This window comes from Mus musculus, chromosome 2, assembly GCF_000001635.26.
Source record: "Mus musculus strain C57BL/6J chromosome 2, GRCm38.p6 C57BL/6J".
NCBI lineage: Eukaryota > Metazoa > Chordata > Mammalia > Rodentia > Muridae > Mus > Mus musculus.
Genome location: NC_000068.7, coordinates 64,091,805 through 64,111,241, shown reverse-complemented (window position 1 = coordinate 64,111,241; position 19,437 = coordinate 64,091,805). Strand labels below are relative to the sequence as shown.

The following is a 19,437-nucleotide window of genomic DNA, read 5'->3' as shown; positions in this document are numbered from 1 at the left end:
TTTAGAGCTTGCAAGGATGCCAGAGGTAGAGTGATAGCCTGCCCTTGCATTCAAATATACTGAGCATATTAAGCACAGAGAATGTCCAAAAGCATTTTCAGATCTTTTTCCCCCCTCACATGGTTGTTTTATAACTTTGAGCACAAGTTAAGTGGAACAATGTCACAGATCTCTAGGCACAAAAGACCAGAGCCAATATGAAACTAGGGCTGAGCAAATACGTGGTCAACTGTCACTGACCTGGAGACAGTGTCATTCTAAATAATTTACACTCAGAATATCACTTTGGGACCCATGTGGTCTGGATCAGTTGTCTATACTCCCTAAAACCACACACACACACACACACACACACACACACACACACACACACACACACACTATTCTCCGATCTCCTTTTTCTTGGACAGAACAGCTATGTTTGCCCAGTGAAGAGTTCATGAATGCCTAGACTTTTTTGGTACATAAAGACATAACACTGCCATAACTAGAGCTCACTGTTAACATTGCATGAGCCACTCACTTGCAAGATCTCTTGGTGTCCAAACTGAGGCTTAGCATCCTCCACCTTATAGCTGTACTAAGCAATAGGAAGCTAGTTTGTCTCCAACCAGCTCAAAACAAAACAGTCCCATTTCTTTCATAATGCCATGCTTCATTTGCACAGTAACCTGTGAGGTATGTATATAACACTATGTAATTGTTACTTAAAGTTGCATAGAAATGATTATCAAACTTATATCTTGGACAATTAAGGAGTTTTCCCATGCTTCACAGAGCATATATATATATATATATATATATATATATATATATATATATATATATATAAAATTTTCTTTTCTTTTGGTGCCTTGTTACCTGAGAATGACCTTACATATCTTTTTGGGAAAAGTATTCAGTAATTAATATGAATCCGAATGGAAATAGAACAATCAAGATTGGAAACTACAGCGTCAGGATTTTGTCCCTCAGAATGGGAACTAGCAGTGATAGACCCCTGTGCACACCAATGTTCTCTGCAGGTATGTAACAAGCCACAAATCTGCATTTAAAATATCATACATTTCTAGACACTAATGTTCAAAAATGATACATGGCCCGTGTTTCTGGCGTGCCTTTTGTCCATCTGCTAGCATGGCATGGTGCCCACTCACAAGCTAATAAGACAAATTCACAAGCCTACAGATGCCAAACATGCTGAGGCTTACAGGGTTAACCTGGAAAATGAAGCAGGTCCTTTTCTTTTTCTACTGTGAGCACTTCTGCCTGAGTCACAACCACCATTCTTGCCATGTATCGGTTCCATTCAATGAGAGATGAGATCACATTAATTGACAGGGCGTCAAACACAGAGGGGGCTTGCTGTTGCTAGTTCAAATCCTAATCTCATGTCTGTTTGTAGGTTAAAAAGAGGAATTAAGGTAAAATCTTACCGAATAAAACCCTGGCACTTTCACTTAAGCTGAAAGACAGACAGCTTCTCTGGAGAGATTTACTGGTGAATAGAAATTCACTACTGTATTCTCTAGTATCTGAAGGTTTCGTGCTTTTTTTAATTTGTAATCATCAAATGTCCAATAGCACACGGCTCAGACAAACAACAACGATTCAAGTATTGTGATGACTGCATTTTATGTAGCTAAAAACCTATGGACTCATCTTCCTGGGCATGTGATGATAAGAAAGATGTGGTAAGAACAAGCTATCTTCTAAGTGACACCAAGCAGACTTCATCTGAGTATGCTTACTCACCTTTTGAATTTACGACAATCAAGCATTGTTCCTTCAAAATATGCATTGACACTACAAATGTTTATCTCACAGCAATGATGTATCTGATAAGTTTTATACTACCTGTAGACAAAATTTCATTCTGATATTAATAAAGAAGTATTCACTTAATGATTTTTATAAAAGAATTCACATTGCTTATGTAACAAAAATTTGCTACAGATACATTTGTTCAGGAAAGATAAATACACACCCAAATAGGTTATGAAAACTATAGTCACTAGCTGGTGGCGTTGCTGGCATGTGACCGATCCCAGCACTAGAGCAGCATACTCATAAGTTGGTGCAGTTTAGGTTACAGAAGATGAGGCAGTCTGAATTACATAGTGAGATCTGATTCACAGCTAAAGTAACGAAAACACACTCAAGCGAACATTAGAAATCAGACTGTGATGTCTGTGTGTCCCTGACTCTGTGTTTGGGGTCTCTCTGCTTCTTTCTTCTCTTTCTGTCCCTTTCATGTCTGTCTGTCTGTCTGTCTGTCGGTCTGTCGTCTGTGTTTAAAAAGTAATTCTGATTGAATCACCAGAAAAAGGATCCAACAGCATTCCCAGATGAATAAATATAAAATGTTTAGAAAGTGCTGGAGAAGTATTGCCCACATTAGCCGTATTTCCAAGCATTAAATTTTATAAGATTTAATCTTTGTTTTGTTCCACAATTTATTAGTTAAAAAAGATCCATTTCTACGTTGTAAAACATGTTGACATTTTTAAACATTTTAGAAATATTGTATGAATTCTGCATATGTATAATATAATATGTTATGTATGCATAATTCTGCCTCCAGCTTAACTTTAGAACTGAGTTAAGTCTGCACTGTATATTCTCATTGTCTGAAAATTATGACTGAAGTTTAGGAATGCCAGTTTTAGGGTGAATATAAAGAAGAAAGAAAAGATGATGATGGAATGGAATCATTATGGAGAACATGGGCCGATCCGATCACCTGCAGTGTGAATGACTTGATCGTTAGTGAGAAAATAAAGTGAAAATTTAGTTATTGAGAAGCTCATGCGGCTTGGGTCACACACAAGAACAATGGTTGGAGACAATAAGAATATTTTGTACGACTTTGTGTCCTTCCATCCCCCGTCAGTTTAATAAGGGATAGACCCTTTTAAAAAGCAGAGTGAGAACCTGTTAGTGTTACTGAACAATAACCAAGAAGAACGCCATTGCACAGCATGTCAGCTTGCCTCTACAGCACGAGTGAGTGACTTCAAATCTAATTAGGACAGGACATTTTGCCTGAACAAGCCTGAAAAATATTGAGCAATTTCCTAGCAGTCATAACACTGATTCCAGGGATGTCCATACAAGAGTGAAGTTCAGGAGAGAGTGAAGAGCAAAACCAGCCCCAGGACGTGAGAGGAAAGAACGCTTTGACTTAAGACGCATCAGGCTAGGACTCCTACCTATGCCTTTCACTAAATCTCTGTCTGTGGTAGAAATTATTTATACCATTTGCAACTGTGTTTGAACCTCAAAAGCCTACTCAGTAAAGGACAAATTCTTGGTTGCCTATTTATAAAGATTATATCTAGGATGTTAGAAATGCGAACATGTAAATAATCATCAGAAGCATGAAGAGCAAGCATGAGGGAGGAACTTGTTCTGTACCCCAGCAGTATAACCTGCCACAACATCCAACCAGTGCTACAACGTGCTCCAAACGCTACGCAAGCGTGAGGTTTAGGAGCAGGTAACACTGAGCTACTTTTCTGAATAAACTTCAGATCTCTCTCGCTGAAGATTTCCACACAGATATGTTGTTCACACAGGATCACAGTTTGAAATGTTAACTCATTTCATTCCCTTCTTGAAATTCCAAACTACTTTTAGCTGCTTGCATTGCTTTTACCTCATCATTTCATGTGAGTCATTTTCTAGTTGAGGGTTGGTTCCAGACTATGCCAACACGAATCAGCGTGTAGAAAACTACTCAAAAGTTGTAAAGCTCTTAGGGATGAAAAGGGGATGAGAAAATTTCAGCAGCCAGGAAAACACAAATTTGTAAGTATTGAATAAATTTGACAGTGGTGGTTTAGATCATTAAGCTTATGATTCCATGATATGACTGGGGAAAGCTGCTTTATGTATGCACAAAACCACTAAGACTGGGCATAGTGAATTAAGTCTCACTAAAAACAGAAAGCAGCCAAGGAACCTCAGACTCTACATCAGAAATAGGACCCACAGTCAACACCAAGAGAGAAGAAAGAAAATGAGATTGCTAAGAAAATTGAGAAACGACTGAGATTATCTTGAAGTAACTAAATATTAGCAAGCAAAACTCAGTTTTATTTTAGAAGTCATAGCAGTAAATCTTGTTGGTGTTTATTGTGTCTGTGTTTATGTCTGTATTGATATCTATTCTGTGTCTGTGTGTGTGTGTTTGTGTGTGTGTATGTCCATTTGTGTTTGTCTTCACCACATCCATTGTGACATACATAGCCAGCACTAATCTTGTGAAATGTTATAATATAAAAATGGATATGGGCATCCTTGAGGAGGTACACGCCAGCCCAGCCAAAGTTACCTGGAAAGGACACTCTAACCTATTGAGCTACATGCGGTCTGTACGTACAGTGAGTTCCAGGTTTTCAATTTTTTTGTGAATTGTTACCCATGCTGGGATGAGCTTTGGCAAGACAGCTGCCTTTGGTGTATGTCTCTTCCTGTGTACTTGCCCTATGAAACATATATGTACCACATGACACCAGCCCCACATTCAAGGGTTCACTTTATTTCTACACACGTTTAATTGCTGTTAATAATAGTAATCCCCCATAATCAGCATCCAAACGCTGACACCATTGCATACACTAGCAAGATTTTATCAAAAGGACCCAGATATAGCTGTCTCTTGTGAGACTATGCCGGGGCCTAGCAAACACAGAAGTGGATGCTCACAGTCAGCTAATGGATGGATCACAGGGCTCCCAGTGAAGGAGCTAGAGAAAGTACCCAAGGAGCTAAAGGGATCTGCAACCCTATAGGTGGAACAACATTATGAACTAACCAGTACCCCGGAGCTCTTGACTCTAGCTGCATATGTATCAAAAGATGGCCTAGTCGGCCATCACTGGAAAGAGAGGCCCTCTGGACATGCAAACTTTACATGCCCCAGTACAGGGGAACGCCAGGGCCAAAAAGTGGGAGTGGGTGGGTAGGGGAGTGGGGGTGGGTGGGTATGGGGTACTTTTGGTATAGCATTGGAAATTTAAATGAGCTAAATACCTAATAAAAATGGAAAAAAAAATAGTAATCCTGGTTGTCAAGTTTTCTCCATGTCTTACTAGTTATTTCCAGTTCTGGTTGTTCTGTGAGCAAGTCATCTCACTGAAAAATGATATTCATGTGCAGCTCAGAAGCTTCTGATATATGGTGACTCGTCATTTGGGAAAACTAAACTAATAGCCATTACTACCTGACTGAAGCAGACACTTAGATAGTAGACGAATGATCTGTGAGAATGCTTTATCTGATGATCTGGATACTGTCCTGATGGGAAAGCACCATGGCTCACAGTACTTTTATTGGTATGTTTTCCATGATCTAGGCTCCAGTCTTCACATGGATTGCCTTTGATGGGTGATGGTACCAGGAAGGGGTGGCTTTCCAGCCAAAACGCTTGAGCCAACCAACAGAGGAAGTCAATTGATAATGGTCAACCTGGCAGGGGAGATTTTATTAATGTTCTATACGTCTTCATTCCCTTGATCGTTGTGAAGTGTGGCAGGCCATCCACGTTAACAGCAGAGAAGGGAGAAGAAAAGCTTTAAAAATAAAAGATGCATGCAAACACACAGGGAAAATTACCAGGCTTAGTATTCTTAGAAGGAGAATTTTATTTTTCTGTCTTTTAAATTTAAAAAAAAAAAGTGCACATGCCTTGTGGCCTGAAGGGGAGAAACACTGGGACAAGGCTGCTTTTGTACTCTATTAAGGTTGAGATTAAAGTCCCCGCTGATAAACTGAACATTCTTTAAAAGTGACCAGAGTCAAACAATGTCTGTTTGCTGCTACTTATTACAAAGACACCACTGAGAATAGCTAAGAGTATACTATTTGATCTTTAACAGGTTGACCAAATGATTGCAGTTGGCTCCACTCTATGAGATGCTTTCTGCAAATTATTGTTTCTGCTTATAAACCTTTATAATATCACAGAATGAATTATGTATGTATTTCATGTTTTCTTTTCCGCTATCAGCCTTGATGTTCTCATTTTAAGTTTCACCCTAGCCTCCTAATAATGCAATATTGAGGCCATTCAGACACTAATTATGCCTCCGTGGCTTTTTTGAAATGACTAAATCAGCATCAGTTCTATAATTATCATTAGCAAGTTTGTATCAGTGGCTCACATCACTCGAACAGCTCAACTTAAATGATTTGTGAATGTTCTCATCTGATACATTGAACAGTCTCTATAGATACAAACAGGTGCTTGCATATTCCTTTATGTAAAACAGAAAATCAGAATATGTATATTGTATGAAATATATTTTCAATTCAATATTAAAGCATTTTCCATGGCTTCAAATATTAAGCTATATAGAGACACTCAGAGTACCAGTGCTTTAAAAGCTCAGTTGAGGTGAACAGTGTAAGGAAACAGAAAACTATTACTCACACTTAAGGCTAGACCCGATGTCTTCCTTATTTTCAGAATGTTCAAATAGGAATCTGGCAAGGATGATTGACAGGAAGAAGTTTCCAAATGTAATGCCTCTGTATTTTCATTGTTTCTCTTCTTGAATTATTAATATTGCCAGTAGTCATTTGCCATGAAAACAAATCAAGGTACGTATGGTAAGCACTTATTTGAATGCAGCACTTTTATATGTTAAAAATATTTATAGCAAGCCAGTCTTTTAATGCAATGAAATGGCAAACTGGTGAGGAAAATACAGAAAAATAAGGTTTCAATGAAAAATTATAATCTTAATTCTGTGAGTAAAGGGATAAACACAGCATGGAAAAAAAATAGTGCAGAGAGGAAAGATTAAACAAAACAAAACCCAGCCACTGAGAGAAGCAAGGACAATTTCTTTGTATCACTCAGAAGGAAGAGAGCCTCACCTTAAACCAGGAAAACCTGATAAGAATTCCTGTAACTCTCTTGCTTTGTTGCTTTAGGAATAGTGAAACATACATCAAAAGCCACACCATTGTGTTTTCCAGTAAGAATCACATACACACACACACACATGCACGTGTGTGCATACACACACACACACACACACACTTTTGTGTATGAATTTGTGTGTGTGTGTATTCTCTTACCAAGTTATACCAGGTCCTTGTTTTGTTGAAGAAAGAAAGAACAGAAAAAAAAATACTTGTGCCAGGCTGTAGTATTTTATGACCTACATTATTACCCTCTGGGTAGTGAAATGATGGTGCCAAACTAATTATTGCTTTGTCTAATTTTAAATCCAGGTCTATGGAGATTAACAGCTTGCACATTAATTCAAAGCACCAACAGCCCACCTAACCTAATGCTGTCTTAAATGAATTAAAAGCCCTGTTTAAGAAACTTTAATGTACTCTAAATGAAGGAAATGTGTGTCTGTGCTGTATTCAGTGTTTCAAAAGCAATTTCACTTTGTATGCTTTGCTTAAACAGACAGAGGCCAGGGAAGAATTTTTCTTATATTCACCCATGATTTCTCTTTAAAATGATATCCCTTCTAAGCTTAAAGCATGGTCTGAGTGGAACTAATTCTAAGGCGTTGAGCAGCGGGGGAAACAGAATAGTGAGGAGGAAGACTATGTTCATCTGAAGGGTAAAAATGTTCAGTTCTAATGCATTGTACCTTTTTATATCTTTGACATTAAATGAATTCCTTTAAACACACTGACATTTTGTAATATTATGAAATGGATGTGGAGTATTGAGCAATCAATACAAAATAGACCTTCTCTTTAAAAATCAAGGAAGCATATCACAGAACATTCTAGAAACAGAGACAGTTTGAGGGACCAGAAAATGTTAGACAAGTACAATAACTTTTCATCTTGTTTGTCCGTTTCTATTTTTGTTAGCTACATCTTCTCGCGGCAGGGTTAAACCCACATAAATCTCTTGCTTACAAACCTTCCAGAACTTCTTGTTACCTATCCATTGAAATGCAGACCTCTTGACTAGTGCTCCACTCCAACTACTCCATAATACATCGGCATTTTTCATTTCCACAGACTTCCCAGGCAATCTGGAGTACCATGTTCCTAGCAAACACCCCACAATCTTTGTATGCTGTTCATCTCCACTCCTTCTACCATGGAATTATTCATTTCTTGTAAACAGTTACAATTCCCAATGTTATATAAGGCATTTGGTTTAAATAAAAAGTGAACAAGGACGCTTGCCTGCCCTCAGGATACTTACACCCTGATGGGAGAGACAGACATAGAGACACTTTTAAACAGATGTGGAGGGACAGAAAGATACAAGTTCTGAGAAGAACCCAAAAGAATCTTCCCTAAATTACATGAGGTAAATGTTGAAAAATCTAAAGGAAGCTGGCCTATAAAAAGGGGAGGGGAAAATTAATTCAAGCAGTGGGCTGAAGAGAAAGAGAGGAGAGAAACGAGATAATGTGTGCGAACCACAGTGGTTTATTCTTTGGAAGATAAATGAGACCACAAAGTCCAGGAAATCTGTCTGCCTCCATGAACAGAAAGCAAACCAACAATCCCCCATCAGAAGTCTTTTGTAAATGCACTTACAGCTTATACTTTGAACCTATATTTATCTGACTTTAGTCATAAAATGTTTTAACATCAGCTTTATTTAAATCTTCTGCAATTTTTAGTATGATAGTTTTAGCCACATTAAGCACTCAGTATCCACCTTCTGCATGGAACTGAGAATCATGTAAACCCAGAGGTTCCAAGCAAACATGGATGCTTCAAATATATGTGAATGAAAAACATACACTATTCTATATTGTCCAAAAAAATGAATCTCTGTGCATCTAAGAAAATATTCAGGTGAACTCTCAATCTAGCATGGGTTGTGGCAGTAAGGATATACATGACACATCCTAACACTGTTTGACAGTGTCTGCATTCAAGTGTAATTCTGAACAATTTCAGTAATTTTACTCAATAAGGTCAAGGTCTACTCTGGCTCCTCATGGGAGAAGGAGGTTATACAAAAACTTCTGAGTCATCTTAGCTGAACTCAAGTGCAGGTAATGATCCTTTAAATAATCTTCAATTTTAAAGATGGATTAAATTTTTGCATAGCAATTTTTAATACCGTAAGACTTACTTAATATAAAACCTAGATTGTCTAGGTTTTATCAGTGGCTACTAAACAGTTTAGAAGGAGATACTAGTTCATCTTATGAAAATGTCTCAAACATTAGTTCCAGATTAAAGTATAGTAGGTAAAAATTAAATTATGTACAGTGTTTTATGATAACTTTATCCCACCAAGATTGGCATTCTGCATAGGATCTAATATTGGCTTTCTTTCCCCCACCTGTGCTTGAGGTCATCTTGCTTTCTTCTCTGTGACATGGACACTCATCTTATGTCCCCATAGTCAGCTCCCCCCTTGGTCTAGAGCAGGTCAGGAGACAGCCATCTGCAAAGCCACATCAGGTATCTCCCTGGTTATTGTCTCAGTTTTCACTTTTGTCATTGCTTGCCCCCCCACCATGCAATGAGGAGCTGGGGTAGGGGCTGGGAGTAGGGGTTGGGGATCTGGTGGGGCGAGGCATAAAACTCTCTTTCAGGTTGGGAGACCCACGCTCGCTCACATATGTGGTAGATCACACACTTGTCCTTAAAAAGAACAAGAGTTAGGTCCATTTCCTTCTAATTTTCTCAAAAAGCTCTAGCCAGGATGTACCATGTAGGAAGACTCTGTGTGAAAACCTATTTCTTGTTCAGCCCAGGCTGGCCTCAAACTTGTGATCCTCCTGCATCTTTCAGCAAATTCTACCAGCAGAGAATGGCCTTGGAGTGCATCAATGGGAGGTGAGGCCCTTGGTCCTGGGAAGGTTAGATGCCCCAGTGTAGGGGAATGTCAGTGTGGGGAGGGAGGAGCAGGTGGGTGGGTGGTGGTGGAACACCCTCATAGAAGCAGGGGTGAGGGTGGGATAGAGGGTTTCCAGAGGGGGAACCAGGAAAGGAGATAACATTTGAAATGTAAATAAAGAAAATATCCAATAAAAGAACAAAACAAAACAAAACAAAACAAAACCCCCAAAACCACAGCTTCTTATGTGGTTTTGAACATCTCATGGTTTCAAAAGTAAAGATGAAGGCCAGAGAGTGGCAAGCACAACAGAAAAACCTAGTTGCTATTTCTTCCTGAATTACCTGTTGCCTTGACTAGTAAATCAATCTGTTTTAACCCTCAATTCCTAGTCCTTTGTTTTAGCAAGAAAAAATATTCTGTAATACTTAGTACAGAGAACAAAAGCAGTTGCACCCAGACAAGACCTGTAAACTTTCATGATGAATGGGAATGGGTTATGATGACCATTACAATGTTATTTATTCTTAGTGCATAACTGAAGAGATGGCTATAAAAAAATGTAAACCTGGCACACAAAGCCATAGCCATTGTGAAAAGAATTATTAATTTAACATAAAGTGATTGGCAAAAAGCAGCTTTTGCTTATACATAAGAGTGAAAGTTAGAAATCCTTCAGTGGCAAACCCTCTGTGGATATTACTCCACAGTGTGCGTGCATTTAGGTGAGACCCTTTTCCTCTGAGCTACATTAGATGTTATACAATTTAAAACTGTAAGTATATGCAGTACTCTGTCGCTACCTTTTTAACGACTTCACGGTTAAATTATATCCACTGGTAGGTCCAACAATGGATTTAATAATATTTCAATGAATACATAAGAAAATTGGAAGAAGTGCTTGCTATTATCTATGAATGAACTTTTTCTCATCACACCTTCTCCTTCCCCCTTTAAGGATAAGGGTTATTTTCTTTTAGATTTTGTTAGTGAATTGTCTTAAGTCTTGTATTTGTGTTGTTTGGTGGCTAGTGAATGCACACACACACACACACACACACACACACACACACACTCACACACACATACACACACACACACACACACACACACACACAGACACACACACACAGACACACACACACACACACACACACACACACACACACACACACACACACACATGTTCAGTATTCTGAGCTAGACCACGAACTCTAATTTCAGTCTTAGGGATTTAGTGTTGAAGGTTGATTAGCTCTTCTGTCTGATTTTTTTTTCACCGACAAGGACAGAGCAGTCTTGCTTGACTGGCACAGAGCATCTATAGATGTACAGACGTCTTCCGCGTGTCACATCACAAATGGGTAATAAACGAAATTAAAAGAGATTTGAAGATTTAGAAAGTCCTCTACACATTCTCTAACAGCGAGTCACAGTTTCCTACAGTTATTTCTTCGTAGTAAAACCCAATGGGCAACTTTTCTTAGTATTGGTTTAAAAGCTGTCTCCTAAAATGTAGAGTCTCCGTATTCTCTGTTGCCTCAGAATACAGTTCTTCTGCTTCGTTTCCAATCCTAGTTAAAAAAAAAAAATCCAGAAATCTATTCTAAATAGAAATCTAATTCTTAACAAACATTATTTTTGATATCCAGTTCTCTTTTCTTTTTAATTGTCATCTGCCCAGATTTAACCATTTAATTTATTGTGATAAGTGCATCTATTGAGATGCAAGAAAATCTCAAATGAAGAAAGAAATGAATTTCTAAGTATATGTTTGGCCTTTTATGAGAGCTGGAGTTTTGTCTATTAAAGCTCCAGCCTAGAAGCTAGCAGACATACGGACAGACATGCGGACAGTGAGGAAGGACATTCTTCCTAAACAAGTGTATTTTCTGCTCCAACCTTCAAAGTAACATTTTCAGCTAGATGGCCTCCTGGTCGAATACATAATTTGCCTCTTGCATTCTCAGCTTAGTTGAAATATAGAGGACTGGACATCCAGCAGGCCAAAGTATAAACTCACCATTTATCTATTAAAGTCATATTTAATGAAAATGAAGAGAAATTATTGCCCAACTCTCTCTTTCTCTCATTACAATTCCTTAAGAACTTTGCCGGGCACATTATCTCGTAGACATCATGATCAAATGTTATTGTTTGCTTTATTATCTCAGTTGGATGGTTGGCTAGTCTAGGATGAAATAGGTTGAAGGCAATCCTCTCAGCCCAGAAGTCTGAATGAGGTTCCCATTCAAATGATCCTGATTGTTTGGGGGTGGGGCGGGGTGATTAGTAAACCAACTGAGCTTACACTGCATAGTAAGCGTCTGGATGCAGCACATTTACATCTAACAAGAGACCCCAGAAAACGTGTGTGTGTTTCTTAAACCTTATGTTGCGAACAAAAGGCTATCTCAGCCACAGACAATCAGCACGGCACTGCTCCCTGGGATGCGAGCCACACACTCAACTGCACATTTCATTCTTCCTCAGCTCCCAGCACCACAAAGCCCCGACTCTCTTCCTTCTCCTGGGTCCCCAGATTGCTCCATAGCGGGGGGCTGGGAAAGCTGAAGCCCCAGGTCTCTGCCTGCGCACCAACAGCCCTCACCGTGGGCCCCCGGGCGCTGCTCTCCCCTGCCCGAGCCGCCTGGGGGAGGTAGGGAGGGGAGCCGGGGGAGCTTGAGAGGGGACCGCACACCTAGATACTTAGGGTTTTTATTTATTCCCGGGGAGGTGGAGGCGGTGAAGTGGGTTCAAGCTGATCTGCCTCCCCAACTTGCCTCTCCCTAGCAGATAAAGTCATTTTCGGACTGGTGCGGGGAGCCTCGGGGATAGGGGACGTCCCGGCTCCACGTCCCGGTCCCCGTCCCGTGCGCGCAGCAGCAGGGAGGGCTGGCCAGGCTACGGTGGTGACCGGAGGACCGGGGAGGGGCCCTCAGGGACGCGCGATCGCGCGTGGACAGCGGGGCTCGCTTCCCCCGGGGGCGTCGCTCCCCGCGCGCGGGCTGGGCCGGGCTCCGCGTCCCCGCGCGCCGGCATGACCTCGGGGCCCCCTCCGGGCCGCGGGAGCGCAGCTGTGAGGCTGGGCGGCCGCCGAGGCCCGGGCCGTGTAACATGACCCGGCGGCCGGCCATTGCGCCCTCCCTGTCCGCCCGCGGCCGGGCGCCGCTCGCCGCCTCCCGCCTCCGCTCCCCCTGCAGTCCCGGCCCGCGCCGCCGCTCCCTCCCGGGGCTCCCGGCCCGCCGCGCTCCAACGCCCGCCTCTCGCCACTGCCTCCCGACGCCCGGCCGCGCGGCCGCCTGCGTCTCTTTCTCCCTCTCTCCTTTGAAAACTGATCTTTGGCTCTTAGTGTGAAAGTGATTTGAATTTGGCTCGGCGGCGCTCTGCGCCTGCGCTCAGCCTCTGGCATGCTGGCTCCTTCCAAGCAGCTGTTTTGGGTTTGAAATTCCAACATGGCAGAGGCTGCAGTCCGTCTTCCCTTCAAAAACTTGGAATGATTTCAAATCATAGGCACCTTCACTTAACCCTAGCTTCCATTCATCAGCAAACACATCGGATCGATGCTACGCTAACCTATCGGGAGCTCGCTCTGCGCGTCCAGGTAAGGAGAGCTTCGTAGTTTTTTACCATCTGTTTAAATTTTTTGTTTTTGTTTTATTTTTAAAGAATATAGATAGATCCAAGACCTGTAGTGAGAAGAGGTCTCAGAGTTGTGCCGTAAACAGTAAATTTAATTTGCATTCGTTTCTATTTTGTACGCCAACCTGCTGTCTAATTTCTCTGTACAAAGTAGCCCTGAAACATTATGATGCATATTTCTGCAGCTTAATCGTTATAACAATAGTATGGGATTAAGAGTTCGTGACTGCAAGAATCTCGCTTTTCGCGATATTGGGCTTACTCACTACTATCTTTTTACCTCAAAAAATAAAAAAAATAAAATAAGAAAGCGGAGCCATAGGGTGGGGCTAGACTTTCTTCGGGAACTAACTTCTAAGTAAATAAGAAGTGTAAATAAGAATCTTGCACACACACAAAAAGTTGAGGTTAAATTACAATCTCGTGGCTGGGGGATCGAGAAAAATGTCAGAGGATCGGTTGCAGAAAACTGTAAGCACATCATGCGGGAGGGGGTACAGCGTGGTGGGCGTATTGTTGGCAAGGAACGGGAGAGAAAGATGTATAATTTAATGGTATATACAATCCACTGATCCTATTACCGTCCTCCCCGGAGCTCTTGTTAGTTTCAATGGGAGTGAGTGAAATTGACATGGACTTGTATTCCCGGTCATGTGCTTTTTTTCCTTTCTTTCTTCTCCTGTGATCTGAGATCCCCTTTTTGTTGATGTTGCTTTCCCCCTTAATTATATGCATGTAGGTTAAATGAATACCTGACGAAAGGGCCCACGTTTCAAGGCAGTGACATTTGATAGCTGAGAGGAAAAGTGGCTTTAATGAAAAGCAACCTTTGGAATTCCTGCTTGTGAGAAATCCAATTCAGCTTTTTGTGCTACCAGCAAGAAATGATCAGTAGCACCAGTGTTTATGGTATGTCAGTTTTGGAATTTACTTCCTTTGCATTTAAATAGGGAAGACAAATTAAATAGCATGATAAAAACCATTGGAGGCTGCTTGGGAACCAGATGCTCATGATGTCCAATTCTTTTTAAACATGTCTATGTCTGTTTATTTTAATCTGTCACTGTGCTTTTTTTTTTTTTTTTGTATTTGCTTTCACTTCTTTATGCATTTCAGTTTTTATTAATATGTTATTTGCGGACACTTTCATTGGCTTTAGCTCTAATCTTGAAGTTGCATGTTTCTATTAATGCTCTCAACAGGGGTGAAGTCAAATGGTATGTAAATTAGTTAAACTCGGGGTGGGATTTTTGTTGTTGTTGTTGTTTTGGGGTGGGGGTTAGGTGGATGGAGAGGGTGGGAGTGTGGGGCAAAGACTGCTAAGTAATGAAAGTGTTTATACATATATCCATATATATGTACACACACAGGACTGGATGGAATTTTCTTTTTCTCCCAACCCCAACCTTTTAATGGAATTTGACTGTTTGCTCCCTTGATTGCACTTTATGGAGTATTCGGTTCTTCTGTGTGGATTTTCCGCCGTTTGGGTGAGTGGGTGATGGCGTATCTTTTACATGAAAGTAAGATATATATGTGTATAATTTTTATCACTCCAGTTTTAACATCTTGTAAGAAAGACTGGTAGTTTTCTTTTTTTCTTTTTTCTTTTCCCCCTTGCCATTCACTTGTCTGCCTGTCAGAGCTTTTTACTTTTAACCTGTGATAGAATTAAATAATCAGGAACTGAAAATGACTTTATTTGTAATCACTCTTTCCTCTTTCTCTCTTTTTCTTTCTTTCTTTTTTTTTTTAAAGTCAGTTAAATGGAGTGAGAGGGGTTTTCAATAGCTCTAGTGGCTGTGCTATTGGTACACTTTGTGATATTCAATTAAGTCTAAGAGGGGACAACAAGAAGAAGATGGGAAAGTATTTTGCATGACCAAAGAATATGTGCACTTTAAACTGGTTCTTGTTGTTGGTACACTTTCCCCCATGCCATGGGTTTCTCTTGAAAAGAGGGAAAGCAGGGAAGAGGAATAAAAGAGACGAGAGAGGGTCAAAGCTGCCAGGCGTCTGTAGTGTGGCCCTGGTCAGTGCTTTCTCATAACACAAATGAGAATACTGGGGAAGGGACCTCAGGACTGGAGGCGCGACATGCACTTCTGCCTGGGCTCTGCTGACTATAGGACTAAACACACACTACACTTGCAGGATAGGAAGGATTTGATTGGATTTTGCATTTGGAACTTGTTGACTTTGAATCGATCAATAAGAAGACTGTTTATTTTAGATGCACATAATTTGCCCTGAGAAATGTTTTAAGGAGGAGAGAGAGCACAGCTTGCTTGCTTGCTTGCTTTCTTTCTTTCTTTCTTTCTTTCTTTCTTTCTTTCTTTCTTTTTTTTTTTCTTTTCCCCTGGAGCTGTTGGAGCGAATGGGATTGCCAGATGGGCGATTTCCCTCTGTGATGTTAAAGCTGTAATATATATTCAGAGCAGATTGGGCTGCTGCCTGTGATCAGGCGGATATTACATTTATAAATTTTAAATCGGACCTCGGACAATGTGCTGAGAGCAGAAATTGGGTGGTTTGACTGTTCACCGTATTGATACTTAAACATGGTTTCTGGATAGAGGCAATACGCATTATTGCAATAATCAGTAAAAACACGCACAGGCAACAGTACCATCGGAGGCATGGGACAGTGAATTTAAGTATGTTAATTGCTCCTAGACTTGCTTTTGCTTAGTATTAAGTAATACTCACATGATTTCTTTCTCCGTGGGTTTAAACGCTGGATGTGCAAATGATGTTTAGAAGTCTTGTTATCACTCACTGGAATCTGATAGTGTGTGTGTGTATGTGTGTGTGTGTGTGTGTGTGTGTGTGTGTGTGTGTGTACATATACATGGATGTGTCTAGAAAGCAGACACGTGTGTATGCATTAAAGGGTACTAGTGGTTTCTATTTTCTCTCACTTTGATTGTTTTTAGATTTGTGTTTTTTTCTTTTATCTCAAATGTGTGGCCTAAAGGAAACGGAGCCAGAAACCTGAAAGGCTACAAAGTGGGCAAGTGCCCACACTCCGCAGCTTTGCTGCTGCAAATTAAAAGTGTGTTGTGGTCAGGAAATGAAAGCTACAATGTCTCTTTTGAACAAGTCATTTATCAAGAGAAACATCTATCAGGGACTGACTTGTCACATTGATCCTCTAAAAGTTAGGTCCGAGGTGGAAGCTGCTTTGATGTTTTTGATCCTAAATTTAATACAACAGGGGGGGGGGGGAAGATATTTTGAGCAATATAGATTTTTAAAAAAATGTTTGCTGGGACCAACAGGATCTATTTGTTAGTATGTTAGTGTTGTACTGTGTGTGAAGTTTTCTAGCTGTCACAATCGGTAAAGGCCTTAGAGGGAAATCACAGGCTTTATAAATTGAAGGTTGTTCAATTATACATTTATAATATCTTAAGTTATGGGTCCTGATTCTTCTTGACTGATATGGGCATTTTGAAAAGGGATTTTTTTGCAAGGAAAATTATTTTGAAAGAGTGTTGGGAATAATATTGAGAGTCAGCAGTTTTTATTCATTTAAATTTAAGTTCTTTCTTCTCTTTTATTCTGGTTTCTGGTTTTCATTGTAATCATGACAAATTAACTTTTATTTGGCAAAACACTCAATTTTTTTTCTTTTAAACTCTGGCCCCAAATGTGCTTGAATGTACCATTGCTATTGTGTATTAATTTTTGCATGTGGTTGGTTGTCCATGTAAACTACAGACTTATGAGTCTTTTGGAATCTCAGTTTGGAGTCTCAAGACTACCACATTAAATGTGACAAATTTTCCTGAATATAGTGCGTGCATTATACTAAATTTAAAAATATTGTTAAAACAATGACCTGTTTCTTTCCAAAATATTTTGTAAAGGCAGCTAAAAGCAGTTTGCTTTATTTTTGGAAGCAAAGATAGAAAAGTGTTTTTTTGTTGTTTGGTTTTTTTTTTTTTGAAATAGAGTTTTTGGATACCTGTCTTACAGTGCTGGTGGCCACTTGTTCTTTCGTGTACTCGATTAAATAAGCCAGCAAGAGTGTGCTGGGAGTTTTCAGGAGTGCAATTCTTGCTAATTAATCATGTCTGAAATGAAAGAATCATAGCTGGGTAATACAATCTCATTGTGTTCCTGGGAGAGGGTGAGACTTCTGTTTGGAAGCTGTACATGTGAGTAGACCTGCTTTGCTTTTCTCCTGAATAGAGAGTTTAGAGGGTCTTTGGAATTACTTGAAGAAACACTAAAAAAATCTCAGGTCCTTAAAACAGCATCAGATTCCTTCTGAGTACAAACAATCTATCTCTCTCTCTCTCTCTCTCTCTCTCTCTCTCTCTCTCTCTCTCTCTTATTTAAGACACCTGCAGTTGAGCTTCTAGCAGAAAATCATTTTTGTTGTTGCTGATTTTACTGTTAGGAACTTTGGATCGCGTTTTGTGGGCCGTTGCTTCTGAAGGACATGCAAGAGAGTAGAAATTTCATTAATTATCTTCAGCTAGCACAAGCATGTGGTCAGAGCGCAGAGAGCGGCAGCCTCTGAGTCCACAGAGACAATCTGCACCACTGTCTGCTCTTCTAATGTAGTTTGAAAATTCAGCATCCTGCAAGAAGTGCACCATTTCCTCACTGGTAAATTATTTTCTTCCCCTACCTCCAAGGTGTCATACTTTAGATGTTACTTTCTTGCCTGGGTTATGTAGAGAGGCGGATGCAGAAAGTTTGCAATGGTTTTCCTGGGTTTTCATTTCCAGGTGAAGGTGGGCTCTGAAGTCCCCTGTTTCTGTCAGTGTTTTTGGATGCCTAATGATTGCCTAATTAAGTAATCAGCTCTAATCGTTCCAAATCAGCAGAGCTATTAGGTGTATTTGAAACAATTGCAGGCCTTTTGTTTGGAACTTTCTATTTTGTGCTCATTTTGCTTTTTCAGGGGTGTCTGCAACTCTTACCTCTGATCCATAAACTCTCCTGTCTGAATTTTGTATGCCAGTCTCTAAAGTGCCACAGGCATGGTTGTAGAGATAATACGTTTAATTACCAAGAATTTAAATTGATTTATATACTTTTGGTAGCAAAAAAATTGTTACAGACTTTTTATAGAGAGATTGACAGTTACTGGTGGAGAAGGTTTTATTAATCATATCAGCTTTTTGTGTGAGATATTGAAAAAATAGAATAAACAAATGGAACAGAGGAGGATGCGATTAAAAATGTTGCATGATTCTTTATTTAGAGATTTATAGAAGCCGATATGCCATTGTCATTTGAACTGAGCTTTTTTTAGGTACCACTGGAAATACTGCAGCCCCCAAATTGATAACATAGCAAGACAGAGGCGTATACTCACCTCCCCCCTCCATCCCCCAAAGGAATGTCTTATTGGAAAGAATACAAATAAATGGCACTCTTTGCAAATATTTTTATGGTTGGAAATTTATCACAGTCTATTCCCACCCCACCCTTCTCTATATATATACATATATCCTTTTTTTGTTTATTTTATTTTATTTTTTCATTTACATTCTGGTAGAAAATTCAAGCACAGACTCTTTGACAGGAGTGTTGACTATTAATTTTTGATTTTGCTGTTGATCTTAAATGACTATAAGTTGTTTATTAAAAGAAATGTACAAATGAGGAATAGAGGAGAACTGAAAATAATGAGTTGGCGAAGAACTGTGAAAATGCACGATGTTGGGAGGTTTAAGGCAACTGGCAAGCAGGTGGGTATGCCAGGTCCTTTAGGACAGGACCACAGGTGTCTGCTCAGCCCTAGCGGGCTCCTAGGATACCTGTTGATTAATGCCTATTGAGATTGAGGAGACAGGAAAGATAGATGATCCGAAGCCATCAAAACACTGGATATCATCTGGCACTTTCTCTTAGTAATATTTACATATTTTATGCAACAAATCTGCTTGTTGTCCTGTTATTTGAATATTGACACTTTGTTTCTCGTTGCATATGGTTGAGGCTGGGTGGAGAACATCTCCAAGGCACTACGGAAAGGA

General features: G+C 40.0%; 1 protein-coding gene across 3 annotated transcripts in view; it reads left to right on the top strand.

The window, feature by feature from the left end:
- Positions 1 to 13,203: 13,203 nt before the first annotated feature.
- Fign (fidgetin) overlaps positions 13,204 to 19,437 on the top strand; it is a 126,531-nt gene continuing 120,297 nt past the window's right edge. For 2 of the 3 annotated variants that reach the window (NM_021716.5, NM_001267846.1), the window contains exons 1-2: positions 13,204 to 13,400; positions 14,178 to 14,347. In NM_021716.5, coding sequence (NP_068362.1) covers positions 14,323 to 14,347 — 25 coding nt within the window. In that variant the 5' untranslated portion in view covers positions 13,204 to 13,400; positions 14,178 to 14,322. The remainder of the gene's footprint in view (positions 13,401 to 14,177; positions 14,348 to 19,437) is intronic. The other variant, NM_001267847.1, reaches the window with a different exon arrangement.